The sequence below is a fragment of the Uloborus diversus genome, chromosome 1 (assembly GCF_026930045.1).
Source record: "Uloborus diversus isolate 005 chromosome 1, Udiv.v.3.1, whole genome shotgun sequence".
In the NCBI taxonomy this organism is placed as follows: Eukaryota; Metazoa; Arthropoda; class Arachnida; order Araneae; family Uloboridae; genus Uloborus; species Uloborus diversus.
In genome coordinates this window covers 78991300-79005305 of record NC_072731.1, presented here as the reverse complement: position 1 = coordinate 79005305, position 14006 = coordinate 78991300, and the positions used below count along the sequence as shown (strand labels likewise).

Here is a 14006-nt window from a genome sequence, read left to right as displayed (position 1 = left end):
CTGTAGTAATTCATTCATTTAGCTATTAAATCCGTTACATTTAGAGGGAAATATAGTTTAATTTTTTAAAAGCATCTGTATGATAATGTTTTACATGATATAACAAAAATAAATAAATAAATCCTCGATTGAAGTTTGGCAAAATGTTTGTTTCATTTATATTTTTAACATAATGTATTATATTAAAAACTAACTACAAAAAACAGTAATTTGATAATTTTTATGAAAAATTATCAGCATTTTTTTCGAGTAGATTTGTGGTAAATTAGCGTTAGAACAGAAATTGAAACAATAGTGCTTTCATCACTACAGTCAAGAGAAGAAAAACTACACCAATACTGTCAAGAAGTCTCAAATATATATATATATAAAATAATCTAATTTCATGAGTACTAGTTGAAAATTTTAATGAAGAATTGCAACTTCTATGTAACTAGATTAGAATCAGCTGTATAAGTTTTATATGATTTGAAATACATAACTGAATGTTCAGATTCAATTAATTAAGTTTTGACTTAAAGTTTTAAATGAATAAAACATTAACTTTTATTGATATTATCCTAATTTTAATATTTGCACAGAAAATACAATTTTCCTAATAATAGTTCTAGGTACTTTTGGACACAAGGATTTTGGGCAAGACGGTAAAAACCATGTAAAATGACTCTGTAAACACTTCATCACATTCATTGCCTTTGCAATACATAAAAATATTTTTTAAAAACCTCCTACGGCAAGCAGTTTCCTACAATTTAAAAATTCGTAAGAACCTGACCCAACTAGTTGTTAAGTAGGATAAACTTTCACAATTAAGAAAACAAATTGGCGCTATAACTGGTCATAAAGGTCATACTTTATACAAGCCCTAACTGGGGTATCTAGGGCTTTTTTATAAGTCCTAAAAACACTGGATATGTGCTAAATCTTTGGTTTTATCTTAATTGTTAAAAGTTTCTTTACTAATGTACTTTAAAAAGGTAGATTAAATAATATTACTTCTTTCAAAATTACAAATTGTGTATTTCAAGTAATAAAAAATGTTTATCCAGTTTTTTTAATGTACAAAGAAAGTACAATATTACTAATTTACATTAAAAAATTCAGTCTATACATACAGAACTATATGCATCTAACAAATCTATGCATATCTAAATTGATTTACATTATGTACAAATCACTTGCAAGAAGAGTAAATTGCAGGTTGCAGGACTAAGAAGACTCGTCAGATGATGACACTGAATTAAATAACTGAAAAGAAATAAAAAGTATTAAGGTTAAAATGAATTTTAAAATGTGTTTACGTTGTATGGGTACAAAGAAAACTATTTTACAACTAATATAAAATGAGATCTAAGAGATACTTACATTCATTAAATTTTTAGCGGGCGCAGATAATATGCTGAGATCTTCTTCTGAACCACGAGCACTAAATAGTTGCAAACGTGGACTTTTGGTAAACTTAGGACTATCATTCGATGGGGACAACCTAAAAGCAGGTAAGTAGAAATAACCAATAGAAAATTTCACAATGGAGAGAAGAAACAATCAATTAATACTTTTATTTAAATGGAGCAGCAGAGCAACCAACCTGGCAAGTTGAACATTAGAGTTTCCTTTAAAAATTAATTCATGCAAAATTAGTATAATAATATTCTTGAAAGAATTAACACATAGGGTAAGAAAAAATTCATCAATCCTTGGGAGTATCTGAGGCTTCCGTATTTCATCAGCATTTTGTTTCAAACCATCTAATTAAAAAAAAATTTGAAAAAAAAAAAAAAAATAGAACCGACTTCAAAATTGCTCTAAAAAGTCAAAAATAATTTTATTCTTTAAACACCATCGATAATACTTTTAAACATAATTTTTGAAGTTGGCGCAAAAACAAAAAGTAAAATAAAGGGAAACCATGCTTAGTTCAGATTTTTTTCAGAAAATCATCCAAAGTTAGGAACGAAACATTTATATCGTTACTCAAATATGCTGTAATCAATGCATAATGTATGTGGTAGTGAAGAAACTAGGCCTGGTTAAATTTATAGTTGCAGTTGAGTTATGGCTGTGAATGATCTTATCTATCGTTTTTGCGCCAACTTCAAAATTTATGTTTAAAAGTATTATCGATGGTGTTTAAAGAATAAAATTATTTTTCACTTTTTAGAGCAATTTTGAAGTTGGTTCTATTTTTTTTTTCAAAATTTTTTTATTTCATTCTTTTTAGTGTAAATGTAGGTATTTTAGTAAAAGTAAGAAGTTACCATCAGAGATACAAAAAAAAAAAAAAAAACTATAAGCACGCCTTAAACTTTAAGCGATTGGCACTAAACTTTTATCTTTGTTTTCTCTCCGTAATTCATTTGTGTGTTAATTTAATAACAACCATTTAAATATTACGCTTTCCCTAACTAATTTGCATTGTACAGCATACAAGTTGCTTGTGATGCAATCCTGTATAGTTGAGGCAAACCTAACCTGGTAGTATTGTGAAGGCTAAGCAGATCCTGATCGCTGCATTGCCTCGCTTCCAGGTTAGGTTTACCCCCACTATGGAGCAATGACACTGAAGAAACTTGATGCTTGCTTCAAAGAAGCCTTTATTCAAAATTATCATTACAATTACTATTAATGTTACTGTTATATGGCACCAAACTTTTGTAACAATGGGTTTCATTTTTAATCACTTAATAGGGAAATTGCATGAAATTTACTGTTTTTTGCCCATAACTTTTTTTCTAAAGAACAAATGTGGGCAAACAAAGTAATGGGACCTAAGTTGAGCCATCCCCTATGCATTAAAAAAAGAATCATCAAAATCGGTTCACTAGGTGAGACGCTGTGAGTGGACAAAAAAAAAAAAAAAAAAAAACATACATACGCTATGAACTGATAACCGCCTCCTTTTTGAAGTCGGTTAAAAATATGAATGCATGTGCAAATGGCAGTTAAATTTCTTTTTTGTGCGTGAATTCGCTAATTTGGCTTTTTATGAAGGTGCGCTGATAAACAACAGTATTGGGGTGTCAGCTTTTCCAAATAAATTAAACAAAGAAACTGAAAGGAACTCAAACTTTGTTTAATTGTACATGCATTGCTTTTTAGTTAGTCGCGCCTTGCTCTCTTTTCCCCCACTGCTTATGGAGAAAATTCAAATCTCACTGTCGTTCATTAAAATTTATAATAAAAAAGTATTTCAGTTTTCAGAACAAAATGACAAAAAGAATCATCTTGATTCTAGTCATAACTTACACTTTAAAGAGTACTAGACTTAGTCAAAACATCAGTACCTGTTGTACAATAAGAATGAATTGAGCTCTATTTAACTTAATGCTAAAATTGTGTAAAAAGTTGATTTGAGCATGAAAGCAAAAAAAGAAGAAAAAGAAGATGAAAATGCATTATTTTAACCCAAGTTGGGCGAAACGGATATGTGTTAGTGAGGTAGCTTCTTTCAAACTGATGAAACAGCGAAAACAGTTCAAAAAGGTGTTGAAATTATAGTATTTTATCTTTGACAAACTTTTATCAGTGAAAAACACATGAAGCATTCAAAATTTTGTACAATATGAATGACTTTCTGTACAATAGTACAATCAAATCAAAATGTGTTATGGTGAATTCCAGCGGTAATGGAAGGACGGTTTTTACAAAATAATCGATGTATTTCTGTCTGTGAGCATATCAAAATACATATTTTTTCAAAAACTGATGCATAGACTTTTATACATATTATACTAAGTTGCTAAAAAAGCTAAAGCCAAGAATCTTTTGTTAGTAACTTTGTTTTAAAAAATCAAATTTAAAAAACGGTAACAGAGGGACATTTTTGCGACATGATTTTCACGCTATCATGTTCTTCCCAAAAGTTCAGCTAAACTATAAAAGGGAAAATTCTATAAAATTTAGAGCACATACAGGAATGTTCAATTATTATAATTTCAAGTTTAGTTTAAAAAAATAATTATTTTAAGCACATGAATTATGTATTTGTTGAGGGTAATGGAAGGACAAGAAGTCCAAAACAATTAAACTTGGTAAATTTAAACTTACAAACACTTATTCTGCTAATACAGCAGTCTGAAGCAATGATATCTAATGCCTGAGCCAACTGTTACAATTCTGAAAATACTCAATAATTTTATCATAATCCATAGAACATTTATCTTCTTACTAAGCAAACACGAAGACCATTCCCACATTATTACTCACTCACTAACAAGATACTTTTATTCTTTCATCTTCTATATGAAGTACCTGTGCAACATTGCTCTTTGTTAATTTCTTTCCCTTACATTTAACTAGCAAAACTTGTCCAAACGTTAATGAATCCTTTGGCATATTCTTGTGATTTGGTGTTTTTGATTCAGATGTATCTTCATTTTTTACATTATTTATAACTGTCCTCAGTCTGTTAACTTTGAAGTGAAATCTCCTTTGATTTGTTGAAGTACTTACTATATTCAATAACATAACTTGTTACAGAGTTCAAATAGTGCATATTTTGTGTGTCAAGATGAGAATGGATATTACTCCATCTTTGTGAAAGTGGATCTTTGAATTTACTGATCTCTTTACTGATCACTGGTTTAACAGTTAAACCAGTGCTATCAACAGTCCTTTCCTGTGGCAATAAACCTGAAAGCAGTTTCAATATTGTATTGTTCAATAAAAATTTCAAGTTAGTAAGCAAATTTTTCTGCTTAAATTGGCTTGCCATATTACAAATATGTCATACCAAAATTATTTTCACATGCTTAGGAATTTTTAAGTGTAGTTTCATGGTTTTCATCACATAAAATAGAAGAAATAAAATCACATTTTTTAAAAAAAATTTAAAGTTTATTTTTTAAATAAAAGCACTTATAATTTTTGTTCAAATATTATTCATATATGTTTTAAATGTGACTACTAACTTTAAACAATAGTTTGTTTTCTACTAGCATTCTTAAACATAACCCTGTATCAGCTTATAGATAAATGTCCTTCAATTACCGTATTTTCTTGTCCTTCTGTTACTATTAAAAACCATATAAATTAAATATCTTTTAAAATTTTAACTATGCCTCCTCGACAAGGGACAAAATTCTGCTTTGCATAAAAAAATTTTCTACACCCCATAGGTTCTTGGTGAACTGAGATGTAGTATTTCGGTAACAGAAGGACATCAAATTGTCACCTCAGTAATGGACCTATTCTATGGTTGAAACAAAAGAAATTTGAAATTACGTACCAAAAAGTTCAACTAGGCATTCAAAAGATAAAAGTTAACCTAAATATTATTTGCTGATAATAAGTTTTTTCAAATTACAGTATGTAACAAAACACTAATTTTTTGCTCAGTAAAAACATAAAGAGAAAACTTGATTTTCTGGAAGTCATTAAACTATTTGGAAAAAACAGCCCTTAAGATTCAAAAAATTCATTTATTTCTGAAGAGAATGGTAAATGGCAAGTGGCAGAATATTAATGTTTAAGATTCAAGTGTCATGTCTCCTTTTTCCTGGAATTCACCTTATACTAAGTTGGCTGCTCTGCTTTTCATCACAGCACCTGATATTACACTCCAAAAGATTTACCAAATTATTGTACAGTATAAACAAGCAATGGGTACAATTTTATTTACAAGTTAATTTTCTTGAGAATAATAATTAAAACAATTAAGAATATTTTGAGATTTAAAGATTGATAGAAATGAGAGGGGGACAACAGTATGAAAAAACACTTGAAGTAAACAACTAAACTTTGAAAGATTAATATAGTAAACTACACATACATTAAATAAACAAAAACCAAACCGTGTTTGCATAACTTTCTCATTAATGATCTTTTAAAAAAAGCTACCCTCTTCTCTTAATACATATATTGTCGCTCACAGCAACAGTAAGATTTGTAATCCCAGAAATAACTCTAAGATAACTTACTATTGCTTTGAGGTGACGATATATGCATGTTCATCATGTAAGATCTTACTACTAACATTGTAACACAATTCTTAAATTATGAAGTATGAACAAACCCTTTTTTCTTGGAGCTAGATAAGCAAGGAGAACCAGACGTATCATGTGATTTTGCATCCCAGTACCTGAATCCACAAGGAGTTGACATTCCACGTTGAATATTTCTGCTGAACCGAAAAGATAAATAAGAAATAGTTTATTAAAAAATCAAATTGCTGCAAACAAATATATGTTTTTTTTTAATACAAAAACTTCAAAATAATTTGAAATATTTCATATGATTCCAAACAATTGTTTAACAAACAAGCGGTATCAAATATTAAACTTAGAATGAAAGACTGAAAATACTTTTTAGCTATATATAGATGTTTTACTTTTCTAAACCTAATGGTTTAGCAAAACATTTTTTAAATTAGCAGCCTTGTAACTAGTTCAGATTGGAATCTTGGTCTCTTTGTACCTTGGAACCAGATAATGCTAGTACATATTGAGAGTTTTTTATGTTCTCACGATATAGTTATAGAGCAGATGATTTTAAAATTCAAAATAACCGATTGATTTATGCTATTTTTTTATGCTACATTATTCAGAACATCATTCTTCAGTCTAGCAATTGATTACACAGGAAAACTTTAAATGCAACAAAAATAAAGATATTTATTTGGTTATAGTTCAATGGTCAAAAGAAATACAAATAAATAAAAAAGGATTTTCTTTTTTTTTTTGTGAAATAGCAGCCAGCAAAAACCTCCAAAAAGGAAAATTGACCAAAATATTAATGTTTGCTGGAAGTCGCTTGAGTACCTGCCTCATACTACAAATTATAGCTTTTGTAAAAAACATAGTGTTTAAACTTCTGTGTAATAAACATGTTTAAATTTTTTAACATTCACTAGATTTTTTACAACTTCACTAATAAGATGAACATAGAACCAAAAAGACATTTATATTGTCCTCTTGAGTTACAAAATTTGACGACATTTTAACTTCAGCACGAGGAATGTCTCCAGTGGCAAGAGGCCAGAGATAGAATACAAAAACAGGAATTTCCTCTCTAAAGCAAAAGAGTTGGTAAATCTGTTAATTTCATTATTACAAAACAATAATGCTAGTTTAGAGTTAAAGTGACAGCACAGTGAACCAGGTGTGCACATCCCCCCTCCCTCAAGTTCAATGGCGCAAATTCCCTCTCCAAAATTGTTCTCAACCCTCTTTCCCTTTTTAGCTCTCTTTTTTTATTTTATTTATTATTATTATTTTTTCATTTTATTGATTTATTTATTATTTATTTTTAATTATTAGTTTTGTTTTATTAGACAAGTTCTGATTTTTAATTACATACATACAGGGGCGGATACAGGATTTAATTTAATGGGGGAGGGGGGGGGGGGCTGGCAGGGTCATGCTCAAGAATGTAGTCTTACATACAAAAATTTTTGTTTACGACCTTCCCCCGCCAAACCTAAATTTTTTTCAAATATACAAACAAAAATCATTGAAATTATAAAAGCTCTTAAAATATGCTTACAAAAATCGTTGCAATTATTGATAAAAATCATCTTAAAAGTTTTCTTTTAAAATATTTTTTCAGTTTTAGAATGTAAGCCGAAAATTTTCGGAAACGACAACTGAAAGTTTTTGGAAATTTCGGATCACAAAACCCCTGGTTCATTCAATATTTGCCTTATGCTCGACACATATCCATGTTAGATTATAAATTTGCATGATACTCGACACATCCATCAAGTATGCAGAAAATAACATCATTTTAAATAATAGTAAAACATCACTTAAAATAGTTAAAAAATGTGGTGAAAATCTAATTGAAAATCAAATATTCCATAAATATAATGCAGACTTGATAAATTACACACCAACTGATAAATTTCAATTGTATAAAATTGGAGGTTATTGAAGACGTCACAGTCTCAGAGTCTGGTACAGGAACTCCAGATATGTTTCCATCGGTTTTGGGTTCATCAGTTTTTTCAACAGTCCAAAAAAAAGAGACTACACTGCTTTGTCACACGAACGCTTCATTGTTTTTGTTATAAGTCAGGGGTTCCCAAAGTGGGAGCGGCGGCACTCTGGGCTGCCACAAGGAGGGGCGAGGGGTTTTGGAGCTGTCCATATTTTCAATATGCGCGTATAATGGAAATAGATTAGGGTCCCGTGAAAAAATTGTAATTTGTCAAAGGGTGTCTAGAGTCGGAAAATTGGGAGCCCCTATTATGTGTAATTCTTTTCTAAGAAAAGCAGCTTTTTTCAACAGGGTTTCTGTCTAATCGGTGGGCTAGTTTACGAGAACCTTTGTATAATAAGGTTTTGCACTAACACAACACTCAAATTTTACATTTCTTGCATGATACAAAATCCTAAATACCGATTTAAACCATGGGTGCAAGCTTGGTGATGTGTTCAAGACGGAAAATATTTCCAGCCCCCCCCCCCCCAGCATGTGTGCTTAAAGAAAATTTTCTGTATATAAATGTTAGATATTTTAACTATGCCAGTTTCGGAATTTATTTGATTTTATTTTAAGCTTTTGACTTTTGTAACAACATAAACTTAGTTTAAATTGTAATATTTAAGCGTTTTGATATTGTAATTCCAAAACCTAAAAACAGCCAATAAAGGGTGTCTGGGGGTTCTCCCACAGATTTTTTTAAAATTGAAGTCCAAAAAACGCAATGGTAGGCCATTGTGGTAAAGTTCAGGGAAAGGAGGGGTTCAAGGACTCTCTTACATCAATTTTTTAAAACTGATAGTCCCAAAATCACACTATTGGGCGACTTCCAAAAATATTGAAGAAAGAGATGCGGGGGGGGGGGGAGGCCCTCTGGACTCTCCCTGAAATTGAAACTTTAAACACGAAATCGTACTCTATCTTCCATAACGTTTATACGCTTTTTGACTGCATTATCGAAGGGATGGAGTTCAGGAACTCTCCTTCGGCAATATTTCAAAACTGAAGTTCCGAAAACGCAATTTTAGACGATATTGGATAATGTTAGTTGTAAAAGCGTTCGGGGCTCCCGCAATTAGTTTTTTTACCGATCGTAAACATATTTATTGCAGCAATAAAATCGCTCGGAACATAAGATTTTCACTTTTGCAACATAAATCAGCTATGATCGGAAAGTCTACCCAAGGTAGCGCCAACAAACCGGAAAAGAAGGAAGGGGGGGGGGGGGTTATGAGCGACTAATTATAATAAACTGGCACTATTCCCCCACACCGTCTTCATTTGAAAAAGAAGTCTTTTATAAGATAGCAGGTGGTGAAATTAGAGACAATAAAAAACCACTTCAGTGAAGTAGATACATTTTTTAAACGAGGTACACTTTCCAATATTCATTAATTAAAAAAAAGCAAGAGGGGAACTGAATGCTCACCCCAGGGACGGCCCCGAATCACATCCCTCTTAAGGCACTCAAATATAGCCTAAAGTGGCGTTTTAAATATTTCAGCATCGAAAAATTATCGGAAGAGAACTCCCGAACCCCTTCTTCTGAATTCACCACAAATCTTCTAAATTTGAGTTTTAAGGCTTCAGTTTCTCAATTTTTTTCTAGGAACAGTAACCCCTTAACTACATACAAGACTTATGATCGCCTAAAAGTTTTAATATTTTAATTTCGAAACGTTTTGAAAGAAACTTCCTACTCCCTTTCCCCTTAAGTCATCCAAAGATAGCCCAAAACAGAGCTCTTAAAATTTCAGAAACGGAAATATTTCGGGCTTGGGGGCGGAATGCCTCTCCCCTCCCCTTTTCTTTGTGTTTATTAAAGGCAGTGCAAGTTTGTGTTTAAGATTTATTTTTCCATTCAAAGAGCATCTCCCCTCCCCACATCGCCAAAGACAACACAAAGTCGAAAATGTTCTGAGAAAGACACCCGAATTCCCTAACTCTTAACCCACTCAAAAAGTCAAAATAGCATTTCAATACTTCAGCATGGAGAAATTTTCCGAGGGAGAGCGCTCCCCCCCCCCACGAACTCCTTCACCTAAGTTCATTAAATTTGACTTAAATTTACGGTTCCCCCTTTTCATCACCGAAGTTTTAAGAATTTAAGTTCTAAAATTTATTAAATCTTCTTGCGTCTCTCAAAGGTTACCCAAAGCTGAGTCTTGAATGTTTCAATTTTGAATTTTCTTGGGGGAGGGGGACTCCGAACCCCGAGGTAGTCTAAAGGTTCGCTTTTATGACTCCAGTTTCGAAATTTCGCCAAAAGAGACCCCCCCCCCTCTTGGCACTGCCAACGACAGCCTAAAAGTTTTAAGACTTCAATTACAAAAACTTTTTGGGAGAGGGTCCCGAATTCCCTTTCTCTTAAAAAGTTTAAGTGTAGCCTCAAATAGTTTTTAATACATCAGCTACAAAACATTTTTAGGTTAGAACACCAAAACCATTTCTCATCAATTTACCAAATATTGCCTAAATTAGTGTTATTAAGACTCCAGTTTCCAATTTTTTTAAAACCTCCCCCTACCCACTTTGACATCATTAAAGATAGTCTAAAAATTTTAGACTTTTAAATTTTTAAGAGTTTGCAGAGGAAAAATCCTAAACCACTCCTAGCTTCAAAAATGACATTGAATTCAGTTTTTCGATATTTTAGTATGGAGCCCTTGGGTAGCCCCCCCTCCTAGAATATCCAAGATACAAACGTTTTAGGACCTCAGTATCGTGGGTTAATTTGCGGACTTTCCCTCTTTGCAAGAGCAGCGTTTTTTCCACAAATTCGTGATACCGTTATTTTATCTCGTTTCCTTTTCTCTTCCCCCACCCCCTCCTTCCATATTTCTATTCTAGCGAGTGTTAAATTGAAAAACATTGGAATTTAGTAATTCCTCAAATCTTAGAATATTTTACCAGCAACATGTCAAACATTCAGGAACAGTTGCCCATCAGTGTTTCAAACCAGCTTGAAATCCCCCCCCCCCCCCGATTCTTTTCAAGATTCCCATTTTCATTAAAATCTTTGAAGTCCCTGATAGTTCCCCTTTTGCCTGGTATGTGGACGCCCTTTGCTGTAGCGTAAACATTTCATCCCGTCAGCAATCACTCTCAATCGGTGATTCAGATTTAGCTCTTAATACATTTTTTGCAAAAAAAAAAAAACCCCGCAAATGGAAAAAAAAACAAACGAAAGAATGATCAAAAGAAAAGGCTAAATTTTCAAATAGAGACGATAAATCACGGAGAATAGTGAGCAAATCCATGGTCTGCAATGCAGTAATTTGGAAATAACAAAGCAACCTAAAACAAGTCAAATGGTGCGAGTCTAAAGCCACTCCAAAAGCACGTTGCAAACAAAACAAAAACAAGCCCATGGCGGAAAATCGAGAGAATGTCGATGTAAATTCGTGGTTATGGAACGTACAGTAATTAAAGCATATTTTTCAAATACTCAATTTTTTTTAAAAGTAAAAACTGAAGGAAAGTCATCGAAGTTCTTTCCGTCCCGACCTCCGTCTCGGAAATTTTGTCCAAGACGGAAATCCGTCCTAAGACGGAAGGTCTTGCACCCATGATTTAAACTAATAAACTATTTACAACACATTTAAAAATAAACTCAGCACGACTTTAAACGAAGCTATCTAAAAATTACAACAGAATGAAATTATAATCTACCGAGACTTAACATAAAAAAACATTTTCACATTCAAATGTTTTATCAATTGAAGCGATGCCTGAAGCTTTGGATATGGTTTTACAAAAACTAACGTTGATTAAATTTGCTGCATAAAAAGCGATCGGACTTAAGACACTTCGTGTTACTTTTCATTATTCTGGCTCCTGAACCCCCCTCCCCTCCTCCGCGCAGCAGACAAACTGTCTCAAGAAAAGATTTTTTTACTCTCTTTATATTTTAAATACATATGCTATAAATAGAAAAGTGACAGTTAATGCCCCCCCCCCCAAAAAAAAAATAATAATTTGAGAACTATTTACTGTTTCTTATTATGGTTTCGGTTCCGTTTTCTTTTTTTTCAAGCAGTCATTTTCACTACTCCAAATGCAATGAACCTTGAAACAGGTTACAAAGTATTGTCGCAGATTTTGATGGGGGGGGGGGGGGGAGGGTCGTAACTAGTGATGGGCATAACCGAGTACTCATAATCGAATCACTCGATTATTCAAGATCATTCGAGAACTCGATTATCATGAGTTCTCGATTATCGTATCTCGAGTTCTCGATTATCACTTGTCGAGTTCTCGAGTGATGAACTTCTCGAGTTCTCGATTATCACTTTTCAAGTTCTCGAGCGATGAACTTCTCGAGTGCTCGACTATCACTTTCCGAGTTCTCGAGCGATCAACTGCTCGAGTTCTCGTTTGTCCTTTCCGAGTGCTCGAGCGATCAACTGCTCGAGTTCTCGCTTTGAACTTCTCGAGGTGTTGAGTTCTCGAGATGTTGAGCTTTCGAGATATTGAATTCTCGAGATGTCAATCACTCGAGCAGTGTAATTTTCGATCGATTTGAGAATCGAATGAACCTCTCAATATAGTTGACTTCTGACAGGAGTCCCCACCAAGGAAGGGGGGGGGGGTCATGGCGCAGACTGCGCCATTGACATTTTTTAGGGGGGGGGTGATTTAAGGGGTATTTTTCTTACTTTTTGGTGGGCTCTGCGATGTTGAGGGGGTGCGCCCTTTTGACCTCGGGGGCACCCCTGCTTCTGAAGTGATTCAGTTGCAGGGGCGGATTCGTCATTTAGGGGGTCAGAGGGCTGGCTTTGAAAAGTTAATGATTTTACTTATGAACGGGCATGGTTTTTGTTGCCTTCAGAAAAGATATGCATTGAGACCCTTTAACCCTTCCCCCAGAAAAATGAGGAGTGATGGGCGCGCTGAGGTGCCCACAGGGGAGGTGGGTCACAGCGCAGACTGCGGCATTGAAATTCTCAATGGACGTTAATAATTTTTAGGGAATATCCTTCTTGAGGAGGGGGGGGGGGGTGTTTTGAGGGATATTTTTCGCTTTTTTTTTGGGTGGGGAGGCCTATGCGATATTGAGGGGGTGCCCTTGTCCTCAGGGCGAGTGGGCAACACTGCTTCTGAAGTGTTTCAGTTGCAGGTGTGGATCCGTCATTTGGGGGGGGGGGATCAGAGGGCTAGCTTTGAAAATTTAATGATGTTTCATTCGAATAGTGTTATAATTGAATGTATGCTGTCGAATGCTTCATTATCAAATGATTATTTGGTATGCTTTGGTAGTCTAATGATATGTTTGGTGGAAGTGGGGGCGCTAAGAAGGTTCTAACTTGAGAGGCATTAAATTTAAAATTATATTTCAGGTAAAAAGGGGGAATACTTAAGTTGAAAACCTGAGGGGAAGTCTTCCCCCTTACGTCCACCTTCGACTATACCATTGGGTAATGATACAGGTGTAACAAGCAATAACAAAAGTTTTAGAGCTCAACTATACAGATTACTGCAGACACGTGTTTCGGAGTTTCAAGGAACCTTTTTTTCAACGCAAAATTGTGAGATTGTGGATGTAAGGACATTACTGGGTGTCTTTAGGGACCATTCATTAATTACGTAAGGGTCCCGAGAGGGAGGGGGGTTGGAAAAATGTCTACATACTTGGGGGGAGGGGGCTTCGAACCCATTTTCACGCAATATTTTCCAAGTTGATGTTTTACATTTGAAATTGCGTGGTCAAGTGGTTTGACGGGGATTATATATTTTATTTGTGTTTGGAAAATAAAAAACCTATATTAGGATAAGCTGTTTTTTTATTTGTTTTACGAAGAATGAATAGGATAAAACATAATAAAAGAATCGCCACTACGCATGTTTTATTTTTAATAAGTATCGCATCATATACCAGAAAAAAAAAAATGTCGGAAAAACATTCAGTCTAGATTCCAACTTTTTAGTAAATATTTCATTACACAAAAAGGATTAATTTAATAATAGTGAATTTAATTTCGATTCCAGTGATGTTAGATTCGTTATTTTATTATTTTGAAAAACGAAATGGAATCAATCCTACCTAATAGGGGGAGGAATTTGAAAAATCTTGCGTACCCTTATGT

General features: G+C 33.5%; 1 protein-coding gene across 1 annotated transcript in view; it reads right to left on the bottom strand.

The window, feature by feature from the left end:
- Positions 1–1054: 1054 nt before the first annotated feature.
- Positions 1055–14006, bottom strand: part of LOC129234668 (membrane-associated tyrosine- and threonine-specific cdc2-inhibitory kinase-like) — a 124506-nt gene continuing 111554 nt past the window's right edge. Inside the window, 3 exon segments of the mRNA XM_054868710.1 lie at positions 1055–1248; positions 1366–1486; positions 6014–6118. Coding sequence (XP_054724685.1) covers positions 1210–1248; positions 1366–1486; positions 6014–6118 — 265 coding nt within the window. The 3' untranslated portion in view covers positions 1055–1209.